This window comes from Thunnus albacares, chromosome 11 (genome assembly GCF_914725855.1).
Source record: "Thunnus albacares chromosome 11, fThuAlb1.1, whole genome shotgun sequence".
Taxonomy (NCBI): domain Eukaryota; kingdom Metazoa; phylum Chordata; class Actinopteri; order Scombriformes; family Scombridae; genus Thunnus; species Thunnus albacares.
This window is the reverse complement of record NC_058116.1, coordinates 14,121,159-14,143,552: the sequence shown is the minus strand read 5'-3', so window position 1 is coordinate 14,143,552 and position 22,394 is coordinate 14,121,159. Positions and strand designations below refer to the sequence as shown.

Sequence of the window (22,394 nt, the reverse complement as noted above, 5' to 3'; positions counted from 1 at the left end):
AGAGGCAGAGTAGGGTAGCTCATGACTTCGCCATCCTAGGAAAAAAATAGCGTTCAGTCATGGCTGCCCTTCACGGAAGCTGTATTCGCCTGCCAGAATAATACAATCGATACCTTAAAATCAACCATCGTAAAGGCAGTGGTGACAGTGAATATAATTTCATAGTATTACAATTCTGTACATTACAGCAGAACCTCTCTGACACTGGTTGTTAGTTCGTCGATGGTCACATCGTCCAAATTGCAATGTCAAGGTTTTTATTTGGAAGGTCAAAGGAGTTCTTGAGTTCCGGTATGCTTGTGGCATGGAGTCAGCGCCGGTTGGTTTAACGCCTCCTTCACTCAAAACTTCATGAGGTTTTTACATGTTCAGCTCTAATAACAGGCCCGTGTTGGAGCTGGAAAGCTAGAGGTGAGTTGAACGGCTTAGTTAAAGGACATTAAAATGTGCGTAATGTGGTTTACTGTGGAATATATCGTGCAGGAGAAACATTAGCTTAATTTACCTGCTGTGTGACACCACATTTATAGTCTGAAATGTGGCTAATTATTCATTGAGTAGCATTCAGTGTTTCCGTAGTGAATGGTAACGTGCTGTTATTTATCTGTTTGAACACAACATCAGTATGTTTACACATAGAAAGGTATCTTCTAGGTGATAAGATAATGTGGCAGTGGCCTTATTGCAGGGAAACACATTTTAAAAGATCCCCTCCACACATGTGACATACAAAAATACTCTGCTTGGAACAATAATGTGTGTCTGACATGGTTATTCCAGAAAGTAGATGATATTATTAAGTATAATTACCACATTAAAATCCTTAATATGGTATCTACTCCTTCTCTCTCATTAAAATGCCAGAATCTTTTAACGTGCAGTTTTTTTTCCATTACAAGTTGAACTGTTGGACACAAGATGTCTCCAACTTAACTGTAAAGTCCATTCTCATTGTGTGTACACTGGAGGCTTCAAGTTTCCATATCACACTTGTGTATGTTGAATATTAGGCTATAATTAGCTTCCAAACTAGTGTTGATGTCAGAAATCATTCTCATAGACCTGCCTCTTAAAATTTGATTGTCTTTGAGCACAGAGAAACTTTCTGCTTTCAGCAGATGAATTTGAAAACAGTCTCCTAGTGTCAAACCCTGCACATACATCGTTCTGCACAGTGAAGCTCAAACATCCAACTGAAGGAACAAGATGTAAAACTAATTTTTGACTCGAGGGGGACTTTAAGGAGGAGCATGTCAAGTTGCGTTGGCCAGACTTTGGGCAAAGAATTGAAACTATAATCACAACAATCAATAAATAGTCTATATTACAGAGAAAATATTTCAAATTGCTGAGTGTTTACTGTGTGATGTTCCAGTAATAGCAGAAATTATGTATCATCATGGTCTAGACTGAAGCAGCAAAGTGGTAACCGTTAAGCTGTCCTCCCTGCCGTCACCATATCATGTTTGCAATCAGAAGTTTATATTCATTCTGTAAGCTTATTGCAAATATTTCCATTCATCCACGTGCTCACTTAAACGACTGGCACTCAAGCAGGAAATGTTCATGACAGTTGTTCATAGTTCATATGAACATAGTTCATAGTGTTATACACAGAAATGAATATAGTAGCAAGCTGAAATGAATTATTGTTTTTTGTTTAAAGTGTGGAAATTAAACTATAATCACTCATTTTATACTGTTTGACAGGTCATTGATTTCATTAGACATTTGTAATCAAATATATATTTGCAGCATTTATCATATTTGGTTAAAAACAGTTTTAGACAATACTGCTCCATAAATATTAGCTAAAGAATAGAGATGTACTGATATCAGATATTGATCCGATACTGACTCAAATAGCTTGATCGGGTATCAGAGACAATGGGCCGATCTGGTATTGGATACCGTTATTTTAATAAATAACAATTCAGTAAATGTATATTTATGTATTTATTTGTTACATTTTGTTTAACAAAGGTAGGAAAGCAAAGTTTAAGTCAAGCCTGATGTTGTCTTACTCATAAATGAATGATCCCAGTCTCCTCCACACAGTGAGACATACAGCTTATTAATTCAGCACTAATATTGGATTGGTACTCGGTATCAGCTGTTACCCAAAACCCAGGTATTGGCATCAGGACTGAAAAAGTTGGATTGGTGCATCCCTAATAAAGAAATACATTTTTGTGTATTGAATTGAAAATCATATTTGAATGTCTCAAAAATGGAACATTAGTTTTTAATGTCTACCATATTTTTAGCGTTAATTATCTTGACCTCTGGCATCTCAGACCAAATTCAAAGTGAAATTGATTTACAGATAAAACAACCCCCCCCTGCAAAAAATCAATATATAGACTTTGTGTTGTAAATTACTGCCTGCCACAAAAGGAATTGTGTGTTTGGTTGACTTAATACCTTTTATATGGTATTTAATTGCTGTCATTTAAAATCATGCTGTTTTCTTTTTAGTCTGGCAGATTGATGGCTGCCTCTGTTCTGTGTCGGCGGGTGCCCAGGCTACGCTACCTTAGAAGCTTGAGAAAGGATTTTGCCCAGGCTCAACATGTGAATGGCAAAGCAGAGGATGAGATCGGTGAGCAGGAGGGAAAGAGAGGAGCTTTGCAAGACAAGGAATCCTCTCTCCAAGGAGGCTACAGGCTGCACTACAACCCGTCCTCATATCACCGCTCTGTGGGGAACTCTGCAAGCACCCAGAGCCAAACAGATAATGATGTGGATGAACAGTGTCTCTCCACTCTCGCACCTTCCTTCTGGCAACAGAGCAATCGCTACAGTGTGAGCTGCTCGCGGCACCTTTCCAGCTCCAAAAACACACTTCTTGACTTGGCGTTCAACAAAGGCCCTGAACCCAAAATATCATTACCGCCACCGCACCACAGAAAACCTTTATCACCTGATGTTAAAGTAGATACACGTGCCTTTCTCAAGTGCCGGTCAGAGTATGCTGCAATGACCCATGACCTCAACAAGCGTCCTCGCCCAATCGAATGGGAACGGGCCTTGCCGCTCCTCCAAAAAGTGGCCGTTTTAAAAAGCAGCATGAAACCATCTGATGTGTCTCATTTTCTTGCGGAGCTCAGCCGCTTGCACCCAGACAGGATGCCACTAGTGAGGAGTGACCAACGCTTCATCATGCTCCTCCGATATTCTGTGGAAAACCTGCGCCTCTTTACTCAACCTCAGCTGCTGGAGGTGCTGCGGTCATTTGTGTGGCTGGATATGCCCTCTGCTCACACTGTTCTTGGATTGTATGAGGCTGAGCTGATTCGCCGAGCCAACAAGATGAGTTTACACCAGTTATTGTTAGCTGCTGACTTATGGCGCTGTATTGGGAGGCAGGTCCCTCAATTTTTAAAGCACCTCTATGAATTGGTCCATTTGTATCTGGGACAGATGGGAGTCCCTGAGCTAGTCCAACTGCTATATATAATGGGAGAAGGTAGACAGTGCCCAAAAGACTTGATCCATCCTGTAGAGCAGCTACTCATGCGCCACTTACAGCAACTACACCCTGAGGAGGTTGGCACTGTATGCCTGGGGCTCTTTAAATCCCAGGCTTCAATTTCTGAGGGTGCAGTGAATGCTATTGTCGATAAGGCACACTCTTTTGTGGAGGAGATGAGTGACTTTGGCATGGTAAATGTGCTGAAATATCTGCGTTTCAGTTACCTGTATCACAGGGCATGGATGGAGGCCATGACACAGGAAGTGCCTCGACGGGCTCACAGGATGGGTGTCAAAGGGTTGATGCATGTGACACTGGCGTGTTCAGCGTTACATTACCGCAATGATTACATCCTCATGGCTATTGCCGAGAGAGTTCCATCACTGGTGACACACTGCAGGAGTAAAGACTCCTGCAAACTGTTGTGGAGCTTTGGGACATTAGGGTTTCTCCCAGCTCAGAGCCCAAACTTTTATCCGAGCCTTACAGAGTCCATAAGACAGAGAAAAGCTGAATTCCAACGATACCCAGAGCACCTGCTTACTGGTCTTCTTGGCCTGGCCTTTGTCTCTCAGTTCCCAGAGGACCTAATTGCATTAGCCTTGAGCCCTGACTTTGTCAACTTAGCACTGAAATCAAAAGAGCTGGAACTGAAAAAAGACATGTTCACTTTAGATGGAACTGTGGCTCTGGAGTTGCCTCAGTGGACTGGCCCACGGCTAAGCTGTGAACTGAGAGAGGAGACGGTAGAAATGTTGTGGAAGTTTGCTCAATCAGATGTATGCCAGAAACCAGAGGTTCAGGAGGCAGAATCTGCTCTGCAAGAACTGCTTGGAGGAGAGGAATTTGTATGTACCCGAATGATTCTGCCACACACTCGCTCCATTGACCTTGAAGTACATCTTGACTCCACTGGACAGCCAATACCTGTGAACCCAGCATCCCACGCAGCCACAATATCTCCTGAGAACAGTTCATCCAAATTTCCTTCAAACCGTGGTTGGGGGAGAATAAATACTGGAGTAACTATAACTGAGGAACTTTTAGCACAGCTAACAAATGCTAAAAACACCACACATCCTTTAATCCCAGCCCCCGCAGTTACTGCATCTCCTCACAGAGTGGAGCCTGATGATGATGGGAGACTGTTTGACACAGGGATAAACCTGACCAGTGCCATTACAGAAATGCTTATCAAACCTAGTAGCCTAAGTTTAGGCCCTCAGGACTCAAAGGGCACAGTCAAACTTGCTATCCAGGTCCCTAACAGGAACCACTACTGCTACCAGTCACGACAGTTGTTGGGCCTTCATGCCTTGAAGAGGAGGCAGTTGAAGTTGGCAGGCTATAAAGTTGTAGAGCTTAGCCATCAGGAGTGGTTTCCCCTGCTGAGGAAAAGCAGGGCTGAGAAACTAGCATACCTGCACTGCAAGGTCTACAACAATCTGTAATGGTTGTCTGACCTTGAGGAGCCTGTGAGAGCAATCACAACAAACTCTGAATGCACTGCAAACTTTGTTGGCACCTTTGCTTCAGGGCAATGTTTAGTTTGCTATGAGTATGTGCAAAGCACAGAAGGTTAAGGAGGTGGACAGATGTTTTCTATTACCATCCTCTTTTGACTTTGTAAATACATTTAATTTTGATAAAATCTGCAAAAAACCCTTTCCATCAAAATGTGTGAAATGTCAAGATATTTTTGTGAGAATTATGGTAATTAAAGAATATTCACCCTTACTGTCCTGGTCAAAGTATCTATGCTATCCTAACTTACATAAGACATTGGGGATATATTTTCTTTTCTAGATTGCTCAAATTTTAATCTTCCTGCCAGACTTTGCTGATGATTTCAAGCATATGTAGAAGAGTAAAGAGAAATGCTTAATCACATTCACTTTTGCATGATGGTCTTGTCAAAAGTCAGTGCATCTGTGTCAAGTGTTTCCCACTTTGCATGTCAAAGGTCACTAAACTTAAACATTCCGACTGATGTGAAACAGATTTCTGTGATGTTTTGGTGTCTTGGCTGCTCCTGAACAGTAAAATATGTTACGTAATTTGATAAAGAAAGGATTTAAATCCTCTGTCACAACTTAATACCAAAGGGGAGCAAATATAATCCACAGTAGCTTGGATGATCACAATTTAAATGAAACATCTAATGCAGAACTTGTTTATCACAAAGCTTAGACGGAATCATCTGCTTTATCCCTGTGTTCTTACTGGCTTGGTTGGAAATTATAATACGTTTAAAAGATTTGCTGAATGTTTTCAGTGCATAAAGTAGGATTTTATAATAGAATTTTTGCCACTGAGTGCGTTCCACTGTCAGTTTTTTGTGGCAGTTACTGCAAAACCTGCTATATAGCAAATGACGCAACACTGTAAACCCTACTTCTGAAACAGTCTGAGCATACCAAGTAGAGGCTGGTCACTGCCCCACTGACTCTGGGAAATGAATCCCTTCACACTGGGGTAGAATTTATGTTCCCAGACTCAGCCATGTTTGACTTCTCCAAGACGTTATAAAATTACTTTGCTCCGGAGGTTCTGTGTCCTCTCATTCTGCCACTGCAGCAAGATATGGGGTTTTGGGTTTTTTTGACAACATAATTTGTGAATGCAAAGCAGTTCCAAAGCCCACGGTCACATATCAGATGCCTCCCACCAAAATATAAATCAGTTGTAGTCAGCAGTTTCAATTGTATTACAACTTAAGAGTTAAGTAACTTATAAATTAATATTTAAAACTAGATATAATAGTATTCACTTTGATGAATTAACCACCTAAAGCATGTTTCAAAGACATTGTAAAGGAAATCAATGGCTGCCTGGAATGTAGGAAAATGTAGCACAAAGTACAATACTATTATATGCCTTGGAAAAACAATTAATTTAAACAATTAAAACATGCAAAGCACAAGTTTGGTCATTTAAGAAAAGCAAGATAACATTTATGTTCAGTGGACAGACTCTTTTATTCAGAGGCTTTCAGATGCACAACAATGAACCAATTTTGAAAAAACTGGTATTGAAAAAAATAATAGTTTAAACAAGATATCTTTGTCAGTGGAAGCTAGGATGCAGCCTTAGGGTAAGGACATACTGGAGAGCCTACAGGTGTGTTCTGTTCCCCTCAAAACGTTTCTTCTTCCCCCTCCTTACCTCCCTCTTTCTTTTGTGACCCAGACCCTGATGTTAGAACTTCCAGCTGTCCCGATACTGTAGAAAAGAAAAAGCTCCAAGGTCTCCTACCAAGAGGCATTGTCTGGAAGAAAGGCAACGAAAATCCTGCAGAGAAGACTTTTTATCAATTGTTCGCCTTTGGCTCTTTTAATAGTGACCGCAAGGCCACTGGACTCTCCCTTGGCTCAGTTCTGACATTGCACAGGTCTAATTACTGTGTAATGGAATTTAAAGTTAGGGATATTACTAGACAACAGTACAGAATTAAATACTTAAAAAATGGTTACTGGACTGTATTGTCGAGTAAGGAGCACTTCATCTTTAATGAATAGAAGCTTTGATGCCAATGTCCGCAAACAATTGTCCCAATTCTTTTCATGTCTGTCTCCTTATCTCCTTCACTTTCCTTTCCTCGCTCCTTTTAAGTCACTTCCTGGTGGAAGACAAGTGGTAGTAAGTGAGAAAAAGAAATGAAAAGAAGGAAAGAAAAAGTGAATGAATGCTTTATTTGTCATCATGCGTGGGAGTACTTGATGGTCCCCCAGGTGGAGCTAGAGAAAGCTGCTGGGAAAAGAGTTGTTTCAGTTACTCTGCTGACATTGCTCCCTAATCAAGAAGAATGAGAGGAGATGAATAGATGGAGTGATGTACTATACTTAATGGTTGCCAGCAGACGGCACTCTCCACCAAGGAAACTACACAGTATGTCTCACTGACAAGGATGAAATTATTCCAGCATGACTCCTTGATATTTTTGTAAAATTTATTTCGCTGACATTAATATGAATCCTGCATTACAAGTAGCATCCCTATGTTCAGATAAACAGTAGAACAACAGTTTCTACAACAAGGTTATAAAAACAATAAATAACGTAGTAAACAATACTGAAAATTAATTTCATATTTTGGCAATATTACATTATGTTTTCAATAATATAGTCAATTTTGAGACTCAAAGCAAGAGAGAAGCACACAAGGGTAGAAGAGTGCATTTCAATAAGATGGTATAGAGTCAATGAATACCTTTTCTATTCTTCAGAGATCTGAAAAACTATAAAAGAGAATTCACATTTGGGCACTTTCAAGTCAGTGCCAACCCTGCAGCTACAAATTTCACACTTCTGGATGAGCAGGAAGCATGCTTTTGAAGTTGAGATGATTCAGATTCTCATTTGGATCCAAATGCAACTCATTGGGGATCCAAGCAAATCCCATATTCATGTGGAGAGAAAAGGTTACCTTTATCACTGATGTGTCAGTTCTATTATGTTCTCAGGTAGGAGCTAACAAGGGCAAACATGTTTGGGGAATAGGGACTGCCTGCCACAGCACAGTAGTTTATTAAGGGGTGTGTAGAGTAATGGGAATGGTTATCGGCTGAGATTGGATCATTATGATGTTGTTATATTGTATTGTGTGTAATCTGCCAGGCAAGGTGCTAATCATTCTTCTATTCATGTCTCACCCACAACAAGAAATGAACTTGCTATTGTATGAGTAATTAACTTGCTATAAACCAAAGTAAGTAAATAGAGAATAATCATCAGGTTTAGACACAATTTTCAAATGTGGCCAGTATTTCACCAGTTAATGGAAGAGGCGCTGCTAGAGTGAATGCTCTCTCAGTAATCCTTGTCTTATTTGCATTTCAATTCTTTTGCTTTTCACAGCCTGGAAGATAATCCAGCACAGTCTGAATGTGGCCTAAGCTTGCATCAACATTAAGTTATCACAACAGAGAGATACTACTGTCTGCCTGCTATAATTCTTTAATTTACTTTATTGTATGAGACAGACATATCCAAGTGTCACATTAAACACAGATGCAATTCCCTTACTACTTGTCACAGATTAACCTGATATTAACCTGATATATGCAAATACGTTCGCCTGGAGAGTGACGACAAATGATCCCCATCACAATTTCCCAGTATGAGTGTCTTGAATGTTTCTGTACTCCCTCTCGGTGCCACACTTGCTTTCTGACCTCCTCGGTGGCATTCAGTAATACGCCTGGATCCTTGCCTTTAACATTCCAAACACACACACTCTGCTAAACCAACTGCTGTGGGACACGACTGATAGGGAGTGTTTGCATTCAGCACTTGTCTTAGCTGCTATTGACAAGCCTTTATTAACTTAACCGAGTTAAAGATTGCCTTTTAGTTCCTCTTATATTAGGGGATAAACCTTTTCACCTTAAGAAGACAGTGGATTTGGCTGGATTTGGCTTATTACTGTTCTCATTGACAAAAACAAACAAACAGAAATATAAAGAATGGCAGAGATAGAGAAGTATATAATATGACTAATAGAACCAGGGCGCTGACATACTTTCACATGATTTAACATAAAAGCAAAATGCTAGAGATTTCCTTTTGTCTAAAAATCTTGCCTCTGATATATGATAGTTTTAGCTAATTCATACTATCCATAGAAACATTAACAACTGGCCCATGAAAGAAATCCATCATGACCAGAAGGCATAATGAAGAGAGAACATTGAACACAAACAACAATAATAATGATAATATGCAGCTGCCTAAACAAAAGTTCACCAGAAATAAACATTTGCAAAGGAGAAATTCTAGTATTTAAAGCACATGCTGCTGTAATTAAAAAATACCCCAGACCATATTGTAGGGACTATTTTTAGAAAGCTTGTAAAAGATGAAGGTATGTTGAGGGGGAGAGTTCTTTGTTTTCATGCTAATTAGCATTATGTATATTCCCCTTGCTGTGTGAGATAAGTTCAAGATGACACTTGTGCAAGCAGCAATGTGTTGCATAACCACATTTTGCTGTCCCTCTCATTATTTGGTCACACAGATCATTACGGCTCAAAGCAGGATTGATGCAAGCTCACTAAACAAAGTGAAACTACTGTATAGCAGAGTCACTGTTATACAGTTCCACTATTGCAAAGGGGTCATGCTATTATAAAACTCCATAATCGTGTAAATTCTGGCTGGCATATCAGGATGCGTTTCAAGGTCAGTTTGGGTTTGACTGCTTGTCTATAACATGCTTAACAACAGTCATAATATTTAAGTTTTTCATTAGGCTAGATCAAATCCCATTTTTGATTGCATTTGTGCAAAAGCCATTCTGTGTATTGGCACACTGTAATTGCTTATCCTTTCTGTGGGATTCATATTGACTACACACATTCACAGGAAATTATGGATGTACATGATGGATGGACATAAGGCCAAAGACAAAGGCTGGCGTCAAAAATCACTGCTGTGTATCATGCATCAGTGGTTGATGCATGATACACAAAATCAACCAGGACTGAAATCTTAAGGATTATAACTTTAAACCTGCATTTATCAGTTTTTGGCCAGTTGGAGGCAGCACAACAAGCTGTAAACACAAAATTGACCTAATTCAATATATACAGTTGATCAAGCAAATGTGTTAGCAAACAATTACCTGCTTATCCAGCAACAACAGAGCAGCACTAGCATTTCAGGTCATGTTTCTGGCCACCTGGTGAATGTAAATCCAATATTGACTCTCTTTTTCACTCTGTTTTGGTCTCTACCAGTTCCTGAGGGAAATATCCAACTCTTCAGCCTCTAAATGCTTCATTATGTTCACCAGCTACTTACTTACCTGTCTATATTTGGCATATGTACAGGTTATGCACAGCTGCCTGCTGCTGCTGGAAACAGGCTGTAAAACCAAAACAATGAGCAGAAGGATGCTTAAACACTCCATATAGCGGAGGGGGACTGCAGAGTTGGATGGTAATGATGTATTTATCACTACAAGGTAAACTTATCACATAACAGGTTTCATTTTTTCCTTTGTTGTTATAAACTATTTATTAGTGCAGCTTTATTATAATAAATGGACACATAAGCAACATACACCACTGAGAAACTTGTGTGCAGCTTTGAACATAGAAAACACTACTAGCCACTCCTAAGGGATGCACAAGGATGCCTACAAGGTCTGTCAAGCTTCTTTTGAGAGCTTCAGAGTGTTTTCCTCCTGGATATTATGTGGGGTCACGAATATCATCTTTCAATTGACCTAAAACAGTTCAACAAGGACTAAATTACTGCATTGAAACTCTCAGTCTGACATGTCAAGATTCAGGATGTTTACTGTGCAGGATGAGAGGAGAAACAGTTGCAATAAACAGGAGTTGGATTTTTAGCATGGATCTGTGACATCCTTTAACAAAAACCTAGTGCACCAGATACAGAGCACTTTCAGGATAAATAAATGTTCAAGTATATAATTAAGAGCAAAATATACTCTTTAGTATACTTATATTAAAGAGCATGTTATCACCAAAAAGATACCAATGGCATGATGATCCTTGAAACTTCTTGAGAACCTAATAGGAAAATACATTGATAATGTTGTATGTACTGACAAGGATCTGTTTTCCAGCTTGGTAAAGTGATGTGAAGGGAAAACAAAATGTGAGATATCTAAAATAAATATGTCTAAATATAAAAATATCAACAAGATCAAATGTAATGTAGAAAATTTATAAAGGCACATTTGTGAAACAAATTTCATATCCAATGGTCATAAACATTCTGGTTTCATCCCAATAGATATATGCTGTATTTATACATATGCTTTATAGCATAATGTTGAAATACTAATAAACTAAAACAAAAAGTTGAATACTGAAAACAAACAGACATTTAATTCCCTAATCAATGTCAATCTAACAGTGACTATATTTAAAGTTTGCAGTTCCAATTAGAGTATAATACAAGTGGTGCTCCTCTTTGACAAAGGAAGACAAATTTAAGAAACAAACAGAATATAAAATGTTGTTTCTACGTTTTGTGTGAGAAACAGAAAATGCCACAAAGAGGTGATGCAGCAATTGCAACATCAAGAACTGGAACAAACATCAAACCATGAAAGTGTAATCCTACATGCCTTTGATGTAAAAACCAGTTTCTTCATTCTATGTAATGAGCTTCAGTGGGTAAGCTTTTTGGTCTAAAAGTTGTATTTATTGTAAGAAAGAATTACAAAATACTGCAGTAGCATAATCAGAATTTGTCTCATAAAATGAAGACAGTAATGCACTGCCGACCTCCGAACATAAATTAAACCAGACGACTTCCCCTGCTTTTAAGGGCGCAGAAATCTTCTTAATGGGAATTCATATTTTAGTCTGTAATTAGACCCTAGTAACCCTAGTAGACTAATGTAAAGTGATGTGTTAACGGTTGCGTAATGGTTAATTATGTTATCTAGAACACTCAGGGATCAGGTATTGAGATGTGCAAAGGGGAGTAATTATAGACACAAATACACACCACACTAACAAACACACATTTGGGAACACTACGCCCAGTACTGTTTGTAAATGAATTCTGTCCTTACTACATTATATCATCAAAAGGCATGCTGGGGAAGACGTTTAATGAAAGAGCTGGAGAAATTTAAAATCTTTCCAATGTTCCGACTTCCATTCATAAATAATTGATGAATTTTACAGTACATTCACATTGCCTTGACATAGCAAAACATTGTGCTCAGCTACACATTATTGTAGAACATTCCCATTTTATGACAGTGGCAATGAACAAAAAAAAGAAGATTCAAATACTGATGGAGCGTTGGAGTATTGTAATGTCTGCGGTATTCATTTACAAAGTAGACACCGTTAAATCAAACAGGCCTTTCTGAGTCACCTTATGACAAATAATGACATATGGCCATTTTGATAGGAGTGTGTGCAAGCAGGACATTTTTTTTGTGCAGTAGGTGCCATAGTGCTGCTACCAAACTGAAAGGAACATTTAAAATGGGTTGCTCACTTATCAAAAGATCAGCAAAAGGACATTTCACATTCAGAAGAGTTCCAAAGCTGTCTTGTATTTCATATTCTTTTACATTCCCAGAAATAACAAACTAAAATCAATGACACTACGAGAATGAAGGACATTTTTCATTGTTTTGTTGTCTCATTTTACTGCATTTGTACCATTCTAAGCCAGTGCAGGTTTCCACAGCTGTCAAACCCACATATTTAATGGATTTGACTGTATGGAAAACCACAGTGGTTGACCTCATTCTTCAGGATTGATGCATTATGGGACCCTCTGATCAGAAGGGGTTTTTCACCGTTTTCTGTCTTTGTGGCTTAATGCTTATCAACGTATCCTGCTGCTGATTAGGTCCCATTCCTGCTTTAATCCGGACAACTTAATTATACAGGAGATGTCAGACTTCCAAGGACGCTCTTATTTCAAGAGTGGTAAATCCAAGTGTGAATATTTGATGTTGCCATCATCCTGTGCCATAGAAATTCGGTCTCCTGGGAGGGGCACAAGGACATACAGTATATGTATATGACTAAATGTGATTTATCCATACATGCGTGAAAAAAATCTAATGTTCAAAGATTGATAATCTGAACTGAACCATACCAGCCTAATAAGAAATATTTTTAGCGTCATACTTAATAAAAATTTCATAGCTAAAGTGCATCATCTTTAAATTTAATAAACTGCCTGTAATATCTGTAAATAAGAGTCCATAAACAAAACCTCCTGCTGCCATCTGAAATCATCACAGCAGGTGTTGTTGCTTTATGAGCAAGAGCTTACTTTGATTAATGTAGTTAATATGCTTCTGTCCTAATGATAAAATTGTAGTGTGAGACCATAGAAGAAGTGGTATAAGTTGCTATAGCAACCAACCTTTTTCTCTGCTTGACTGTTTTCCTATGAGTGGATGTTGCTTTGATCTGGTAGCCAGTGGCTAGGTGAGGAGTTTAACAGTGTTATAACCAGCGGAAGAATTCTCCCTGTGGACAAAAAAGAAGCCATCCCATCAAGATTGCAATCAACACTCTGATTAAAGGGGAGGAAATGCTGTATGTTATCATTTGATTGCATAAGTTTATCATCTTCTAGGATTCGAATGCCATCTTTAAAGGTCTGAAGCATTTTATTGAGCAACATTTAAAAAGAACAGTTTTCCACCTGATGGTTTTTAAAACATGCTTTTTTGGTTGTTTTTTTGCAGGATTGCTGAGTTAAATTCTTTTTTTCTGAATTAAAAGATTCTATAAATATGCATGTAAACCTCTTCACAAACTCAGGTATTTTCAAATATGCAGGATATGTAATGAATTATTAACAGACATTGTGAAATCTAAAATAGTGTTGTTGAATAATTCATCCTACATTCTTATGAGTTTCATATTGTAAACCAGAGTGGAGATTGATTTGTCATCACACGTTAAAGATTTTGCATTAATCACTAAATCTACCGACTGTATTAATTTGCTATACAGAGAGTTGCATTTAACTTTAAAACAGCTCTGAGGAGGTTACTCACACACTCGGTGAGCCCAGCTGCAGCCGGTGGCTCTATAAAGTAGATGCAAAAATCTTTTTTTCATGCTTTCCAGAAGGGCAATCACTTACTTTACACCTGACTGTGTTGCCACAAGAGTGTTCTGTATTTTCAAGGGTCCTTGTGGAGCAGTATGTCTGCGCCTGTGGTGGTAAACTCACATTTTCCTGTGACAATAAAAAAAAAAAAATACAGACCTGCAACCAGATTGCCTTTCGGTCATTACAAGTCAATCTTGTTTTCCTCTACATTACTTACACACTGTTAAGCCACTAGCTTGTCATGTGTTTTGGTTAAAATGCAGTGTTTTAACTATTGCTTTAACTACTATATTCCTAATGTGCCACAGGTGAATAGTGAGGTGTGTTAAGTGATCTGTGTAGAGTGTGTAAGGCTGGCAATCACCAAGATTCATCATTGATTGGCCTGATGTGTTTTGAAACATTTTGATGCTAACCTCAACTATATTACATTAGTTTTATGTTTGGTAAAAGCGCAATACTTTTTCCCTTTTTTGTTTGCTTTGTTTGTGTGAACTTAGATTTATGCCTCTATACAGTATTTCATACCATTTAATATGTTTTTATTTTTAGATAAACCATTAAAATATGGGTTTGAAAGTTTACCATCCACCTTGGCATGATTGATGGTGATGACATTTGTTGTGCTGCACTCTAGCATGAAAATGACAAGGCTTCTTTTTCATCACATAAAGCATTATAGACAGATATGAGTTGGTTAACAATCTTAAATTGAACACAAGTCTTGAAATGAAATTCATCATAATTTAGAAATACTATATTTTCACTTCAGCCTTGAATAAAATAGGGAATATGGCTCATCAAGTAAAATTATTGTGAATGACTTTAATTTGAATGTGTAATGCCCTCTTTCAATATGGTATTTGTAGATATTGAAATGTATTAGCTGACTGTCTGAGATTCTCTGCTGGATATTTTCACTATCATCAAATGGTTAACAACAACATTATGGTATTTATGTCAGCTGTTTGTGAGTTAATTTTCAAGTAGTCTTGCAAAATGTTCAGGTTACGTACATAAGAAGTTTCTAAGCCATTATTTGTTGCATTTTTACCTTTCTGTATGTTATCATGTCAAATTATTCTGAAGGAATACATCATTTCTTTCTTTCTTTCTTTCTTTTTTTTTTTAGAAACATCAAACAATCCTTGTCAAAATTGTTGAAGTCTTTTAGTGGTTGATTGGACAAATTTGACATATCTTTTGGGAAATGTGGGGAAATCTTGGCAGCCAACCAACAATAGCCTGTCAATTACAGTGAACAACTGAAGCAATGTGTTACATAAATTGCTATGAGCTTCATCAGCATTACCAGAGCCGAACGCATACAGAGCTCTGGCAGAGGGTCCTCTCAGTCTTTTGGCCTGTTAGGAATTGTGTAGCTGCACGATACTTAACAGAAGGAGGAACTTGAAAGAACTGTTTTGATGCACTTGCCACCAGCCCACAGTACACAGCCTTCAGCAAATAATGCTTCGGAGTGTGGTTAATGAGGAAAGATATGAATGGTCAAATGTAGTTAATGCTGAGGCATTGGACTACCACTCTTTGAAGTTCTGCTTTTTGAATATTAATGATATTCATGACCTATTTGCTTCTTCACTTTATGGAAATTCCTGATGGCCCTGTTGCCCTGATGCATTCATGGAGGATATGAAGATTCTACTGACACAACAACAATATAATTAACATGGGATTTGTATGCATAAACTTCTTAACAAGTATTTTGGCGTAGAAGTGTTCTCATAGTTCTTTGGGATGTCTGAACAATTGTGGAAATGAACATCAAAGTCAAGATCGTATTATATTATAACCAATAGAATTCTGGGTGAAGACATTTGTTTGACAGCTTGTATATGGCAGTGCTCTCTGGGGTTCAGAAGATGGTTACCACACACTCCCACCTTGCCATCTGTCTGGATCCATTGTAGCTTGCTGTAAATCCCACAAGGAGATTCGCAGTGAAGAGAGACAGAAACACGGGAAAGTGCTTTTAGGAACCACAGCACACCCTCAGACTGTCACAAGAGTTGAATATGACATGAAAGTCTTGCTATGCCTTGAACTGTACACCGCTTAAAAAGTTACCTTCAAGTTTGAAATATAATCTTGTCTGACTCACCACCAACTAAACAGAAAGAAGTGTTTGTGGGCAATGCTGTGTACATAAATATCTGAGATGCACTGACACATGATTTTTATAGAATGACCAATAGTCACACTACAGTGCTGCTACAGTGCTTATAGACAATTACTTGTGCCAAGACATCATAAAAGGCAACACAAGAATAAGAAAAGAGATAAGAAAAGTGAAGCTGTCAAGTTAGTGAACCAGATGCCAAAAGCTTGCATGATTATGAAGGTCACAGTAGGTTCCCCTGTCACCTCAAGTGTCTATTCTGCTGCAGTGTCCTTCAGCAAGATACTGTCCGAATCCAGTAGGTGTCGCCGCATAAATCTGACACTGCACTAAGGCAAAAATATTGTAGTTTAGTTATTATATAATATATAAAAGAAATTATACATTTTCCCTAAAAACATATATATATATATATATATATATATAGTGTTGCTGAATTAAAACTAAAAGGTAATGTAGACAGCAAAGAAAGAAAGAAAGACAACAGAGTGAATTCAGTATCTTGCAGGAGCACCACATTCATAATCCATTTACCTACAGTTACATGTATTGTACCTCTGGGCACAGCAGTGAGATGAGAGGCCTTTGTGACTGCATGTATTTGCTGCAGTGAACTCCATTTAGAGCGTTATGATTTAAGTTCTGAGATACGCCTTGAATGTGCAGCACTGCATATCTGTCCAAAGGAACTTCAATAATGCCCAATATACACCACACATTTAAATTAAAATTCAATTAGAATCTTGCCAATCATGAAAAAAACAAAAAAACTTTTAAATCTCTTAAAACCTGGAGTACACTTGTTACACTATACACCTTTTTCTATGCTTAGCCATCATCGCTTACACTGACCATCAATCTGAAGTGAAATTGCAACACATTACAGTTTGATTCAGACATGTAATCATGAGTTAAATGTTACTTCTTTACAGGAAACGCAGGACTGTTAAATGAAGGAATGTTAAATGAACTGATTTAATACAATTTGTAATGTCACTTTAGAGCAGACGCAAAATGCTTTATAGGAAATATATTGGGGGTATAAATCTTATAATGTGTCTTTCCCACTACAGAAAAGTTTGGTCATTAACTGCTACTTGTCAGAACAGACAGAACATTTGAACATTTCATTTGTGGGCGAGTGGTTAGCTGCTGTCCTCCGGATGTCAGTTTGGTTGTCTGAGATGGTCAGCAAGGAGGAAATGTACCGCAATAGCTGCATTTAAAATTCAGTACATGGACAGTCTGTAATAATGCACTCACACGTCATAGCATTTCATTCAACAACTTCACTGCTGAAATCAGGTTTATCTTGATGTGTGAAATTAAGACACCTCAAAAAAAAAAGATGTATGAAATAGTACAAAATAATAAATTATGTATAAAAATATATCTTCAATTTAATGTTATTCTAGACTTCAAATTTAATTTGCTAATCTTGCCATACAGTTTTGTTTAAATGGTCAGTAGCCATTGCTTCTGCAGAAAATCACGCCCTTTGCAGCTGCCTCCTTTCTTGAGTCGACCATTATTGTTCAGGCAGTGCTGCTTTTTTCATTGTGAGATTTGTGTCTCTCCTCCCTCTCAACTGAATGAGAAAACACAAACAGGGCCCTTTCAGGTCACATCTTTTTCAAATCAGGAGGAAACACTACTCTAGTGGATCAGGCTGGTGTGCTGCATTTATGAATAAATCCCCCATGAGCTAAAAAAAAAACAAAACAAAAACCCTGATTTTGAACATATTTTGTTAACACATTCAAATATAAGGTATGTTGTCCATCTAGGCATGTTTGTTGTCACTATAAGTGACAGGCCAACAAGCATGTCAGTCTATGATAGCAGTTAGTGACACTTCAGGCCAAGATACAGAGAAGGACATGCCCTTGATGTGCTGAAGAGCCATGAGGGAAAGGGACTGATATAAAAGGGGTGGATATCGGGCATGAACAGAGGTTAACGCATGATGAGCAACTCTGCAGGGCAGCACAAGAGCTGCACAGGATGCTGGTGTCTGAAGGAGGGAAACATGATATTCAAATTGGATCATTTTGAATTGGGGAATGTTATTAATTTGTCTGAATGCTGGCAGGAAATCTCAGAGAAATACAACATATTTTATTCTGCCTTTTGCCCAAGCTTTTATTTTTTCTTGATGTAAAATATCATCCTCATTTCTAGTGTGAGTACTATAAATGGGAGGATGAAGGAGGATTTTGTCACTTTTCTCAGGTTGGCAGTCGTAAGCCTGGATAAGCCCTCATAAATATTAGTGTGTTTCACAAATACTGTTGTTGCAAATAAACTGACAATATTTAGCACATCCCCAACCCAAATCCTCCTCTCTGGGTTTGTATATACTACTCCACTCCTGCAGCATGTCATTTCTCTTCAAATCAATCTAAAACAATGGACATCACTCTGACACACGCACTCCAGACAAGCACAGTGGACTTCAACACTGACTCTGGAAACAGCACTTTAACACAAGATGTAATGCATCAATTATTACTAAATAGTGAGTTCTGTGAATGTTTTTGAAACAAAAATATTGAAAGACGAAAAGAGAGGATGAAGGTATTGCCATGTTGCTTGGCTAGAGTCCTTGAGGCAAGCATGAACACACTCTGAGTCAATAATTTATGCACCCAGACACACTCATTCACACACAAGCACATACGCATATATGTATATACAAAGTGAGAGTAAGAAAGAAACAGAGCATTGCTAGGAACAGAAACAGGGAAACAGAAGACCGGAAAGGCTTCAGGGACAGAAACATAGTCTGAGAGTAACGACTGGAAGCCATACATATGTCGCCAGATGTGAGATTCTTTTCTACTCTCCACCGTGAAAGAAACAGAGACATATTAAGTGGGCTCGAGTCAGTAGTACTTCTACTGTGTTTGCTTGCCCGATGTAAGCAGATAGTAAGGTTTTTCCTTTGGTGAATGCTTACAGTCATATGCTGTCTTCATACTGCCTGACACATCTCTTCAAGCGTACATAATGTAGATCTGCCCTAATTTCCTTCTCCCTAGCAAAACTGGGGTCTTCAAGCAGCTCAGCAACACAACACCACCAATCTGACAACGAGATGAGTCAATCCACAGTGGTTAGTTATCTTATTAAAATGGACACAGATCTAGTGTCTGAAAGGTACAGGGGAAGCAGGGGAATGAATGTTATGCAAGTCTTATAAAAAAAAATAAATCTCAAGTCCTTTTGCATACAATGTTTACATTTCAGTGCAATGACATATGTGTCAAAAGGCTGAGTTACAAATTAGTTTACAATGTGTCAACGTAGTACCTCTTGATCTGGAATTGTTTTTCCATGTCAGGTAATTGGATGTTTCCATGGATACCAGGCTTCCAGAAAGCCATGTCTGCTAAGAATATACTTTCTCTGCAAGCGTCTGCTAGCATATGCATGCAGATGTGTTTTTCTTGCTCACACAGTTACAGTAAGGTCACATCACCTCATTTCAGCTTTATGCACATCAGAGTTGACACAACAAATTAAAGGCGTAGGTTTGGTTTTAACTTTGGTTGGGGTGTTTTTTTGTCGGATGGCCAAAATAATTGTGTGTATGTACTTGCTCTCTATCACTCTTTTCTATTTTATAGGCGCATGTGCGCACACACATACACACATAAAGAGCCTGACTCTGCATAATGTTTACTTTACTTAATATACATTTGCTGACTTGCCTGAAACCAGACTTGGATCACGATTTTTTCTCAGATTTTTGCATTTTATTTTATTGATACTTAACTATAAATCTGAGACCAAAATTAATATTAAAAAATAACATATCATACACTGTCACAATAAATGCTACAATAAAATAAATCTATAGAAGCCTGTAGGTAATGTGCTGCTCTGTAACCAGCTGCTGTAAAGTTTTCAAAACTCACCTGAGATTCTGTATTCTGCTCTTGATCCACTCATGGAAAAGGGGAGAGATGGCATTAAATACTAATTATTCCTCTTTAATTTCAAAGATTAATGTTTAGATTGATTACAGAACATTCTTATTAATTAAGCTCAACTGTTACTGACACTTTGGTTCTTCTCTAAAAAAGGACCAGATGTCTTAATTTGCTTTTGGGAGGAATTTTCATCAACAGTAATAAAGTTGTTTAATTAGACAGCATGTCTGAGCAGCAGTCACAAATTAGCTAACAACGCTTACCGCCTGAAATAAAATATAATATCAAATGATCTTAATTTTGTCCAGTGAAGTCATTTTCAATTCTGAGACATTTGGAACATTTAAACTATAAATACTAACCGCTTCAGAGTCTCCACCTCAACGACTCCACTACTGCTGCTGCTGCCAGGCTGCATATGTACAGCTTGAAATTGAGTGTGTTATGTGAGTGCATAAAGAAGATTTGCACAAAGGTTTGCAGTCACAAAAAAAGGTTTGCACATTTACATGTACGAGTTTGTGAGTGAAAAAAGTTCACACAGAATCAAGTTTTTTTTTTTATGAATCAAATCTTCGAGTACAAATCAAACCTACGAGGACAAGTACTTTTGTCCCATGTTTGATGCTTCATCCTGAATAGCCAATGAGAATGCTCTAAAACACTGGGGGCGTGTCCGCTGAAGGCAATGACAGTGCGCCCCAACTGAACAGCCACTGAACTTAATAACAGTCATGCCAAAATCCCTTATAAAATTACACAATTTAAGATAGGCCTTGTTTGTAGGTGTTGGACAAGCAACATGGATGCTATTTTAAAAATAAAGTAATGTTAGGAGCCAGTATCTAATTCTGCACCTGTTTTGTTTGTAAACTGGACTTATTTCAGTAAAAATGTAACAAGCTATCCATCACCAATCAATTGTTGTTTTTTTCAGTGGAGTTCAGAGTTAATGTTTCTCTGCTGCATTTTCGCCATCACCCCTGGAGCAAAAGCCTCTAATGCTTTTTGGTGAAATGCTGCCCTGCAAATACTCTTCCTGCCCAGGTTCCTCCCATCCGTACAGCCAGTGTTGAAGCTGAAGCTGGAGGTGGCAGCTGGCACTGCTTTAATGCAGATTCTACCTGTCAATGGATGCTTAAGTTGGGTTTCAAATAACTTGGCTTGTAACTTGGGTAGTTTTCAAACTTTCATCAGAGACAACTTGGATTCACAGATAATCTGCTGTTACTGGTGAATGGGGCCATTTTAAGTCAACAGTAGCACTCAAGGAGTTATTTCAAACTCAGTTTAACTGTCTGTTGATGGGTAAGTTAGAGTCAGTGTTAAAGCGGCGCTGGCTGCTGCCTCCAACTTCAGCTTCAGCACCAGCTGTTCGGCTGGCAGGTCCCCGGGCAGAGGGAGAGCATTTGCTGGTCAGCACTTCACCAAAAAGCACAGCGTAAGAGGCTTTTGCTTCAAGGCTGATGGTAACATTAACACTGAATTCTATTGAAAGAAATGACAACTTAACATAATGATGATTGGTGATGGATCGCTTGTTTACCAGTCATTTAAGTTACATTTTTACTAAAATAAGTTCACATTTACCATCAAAATAGGTGCCGTAGTAATATTACTTTAGTTTTAAAAATGTCATCCATGTTGCTTGTCTTACGTCTACAAACAAGGCCTATTTTGAACTGTGCATTTTCATAAGGGAATTCGGCATGAGCATTGTTAAGTTCAGAGGCTAAGAGGCTGTTCAGTTGGAGCGTGATTTCAGCGTCAGCAGTGTTTCAGAGCATCCCCACTGGCTATTCGGGAGGAAGTTTCAAATGTGGGACAAAAGTACTTGTACTTGTAGGTTTGATTTGTATTTGTAGATTTGATTCGTAGCTGTAAACATTTGAATTCATTTGATCATAACATTTTTACATATTCACACATGAAAATGTATTCATATGAAATGTTTTCACACATTCAGATATGCTGATAAACAGCTAAAATACATTTGACCCTATTTTGAGCCCATAGAGAAATCAAACATTTTTAATTCAAACGTGTACAAGAAGCTAAAATTTGGTATAAGCACATTTTGTAATCCGGCCGTAGGCCTGTTCTGTTACTGCTATTTGTGCAGCTGCTTGAACACTTGGGGCATCAGATAATCATTTCATTTATACATAAGAGAATTGATCATTTAAGTTCTTAGTCAAAATGTCTTTGGGTGATACTGAGTAAAACGAAGGCGTCATAAATTACTAACTATGCTATCCCAATGTTGA

General features: G+C 38.2%; 1 protein-coding gene across 1 annotated transcript; it reads left to right on the top strand.

Annotated features, from left to right (window-relative positions):
- Positions 1-69: 69 nt before the first annotated feature.
- On the top strand, positions 70-5,212 carry LOC122992749 (FAST kinase domain-containing protein 5, mitochondrial). Its single transcript, XM_044366654.1, has 2 exons — positions 70-411; positions 2,479-5,212. Exon 2 carries the CDS (start codon positions 2,491-2,493, stop codon positions 4,924-4,926), a length of 2,436 nt encoding a protein of 811 aa, XP_044222589.1. The 5' UTR covers positions 70-411; positions 2,479-2,490; the 3' UTR covers positions 4,927-5,212.
- The last annotated feature ends 17,182 nt before the right edge of the window (positions 5,213-22,394 follow it).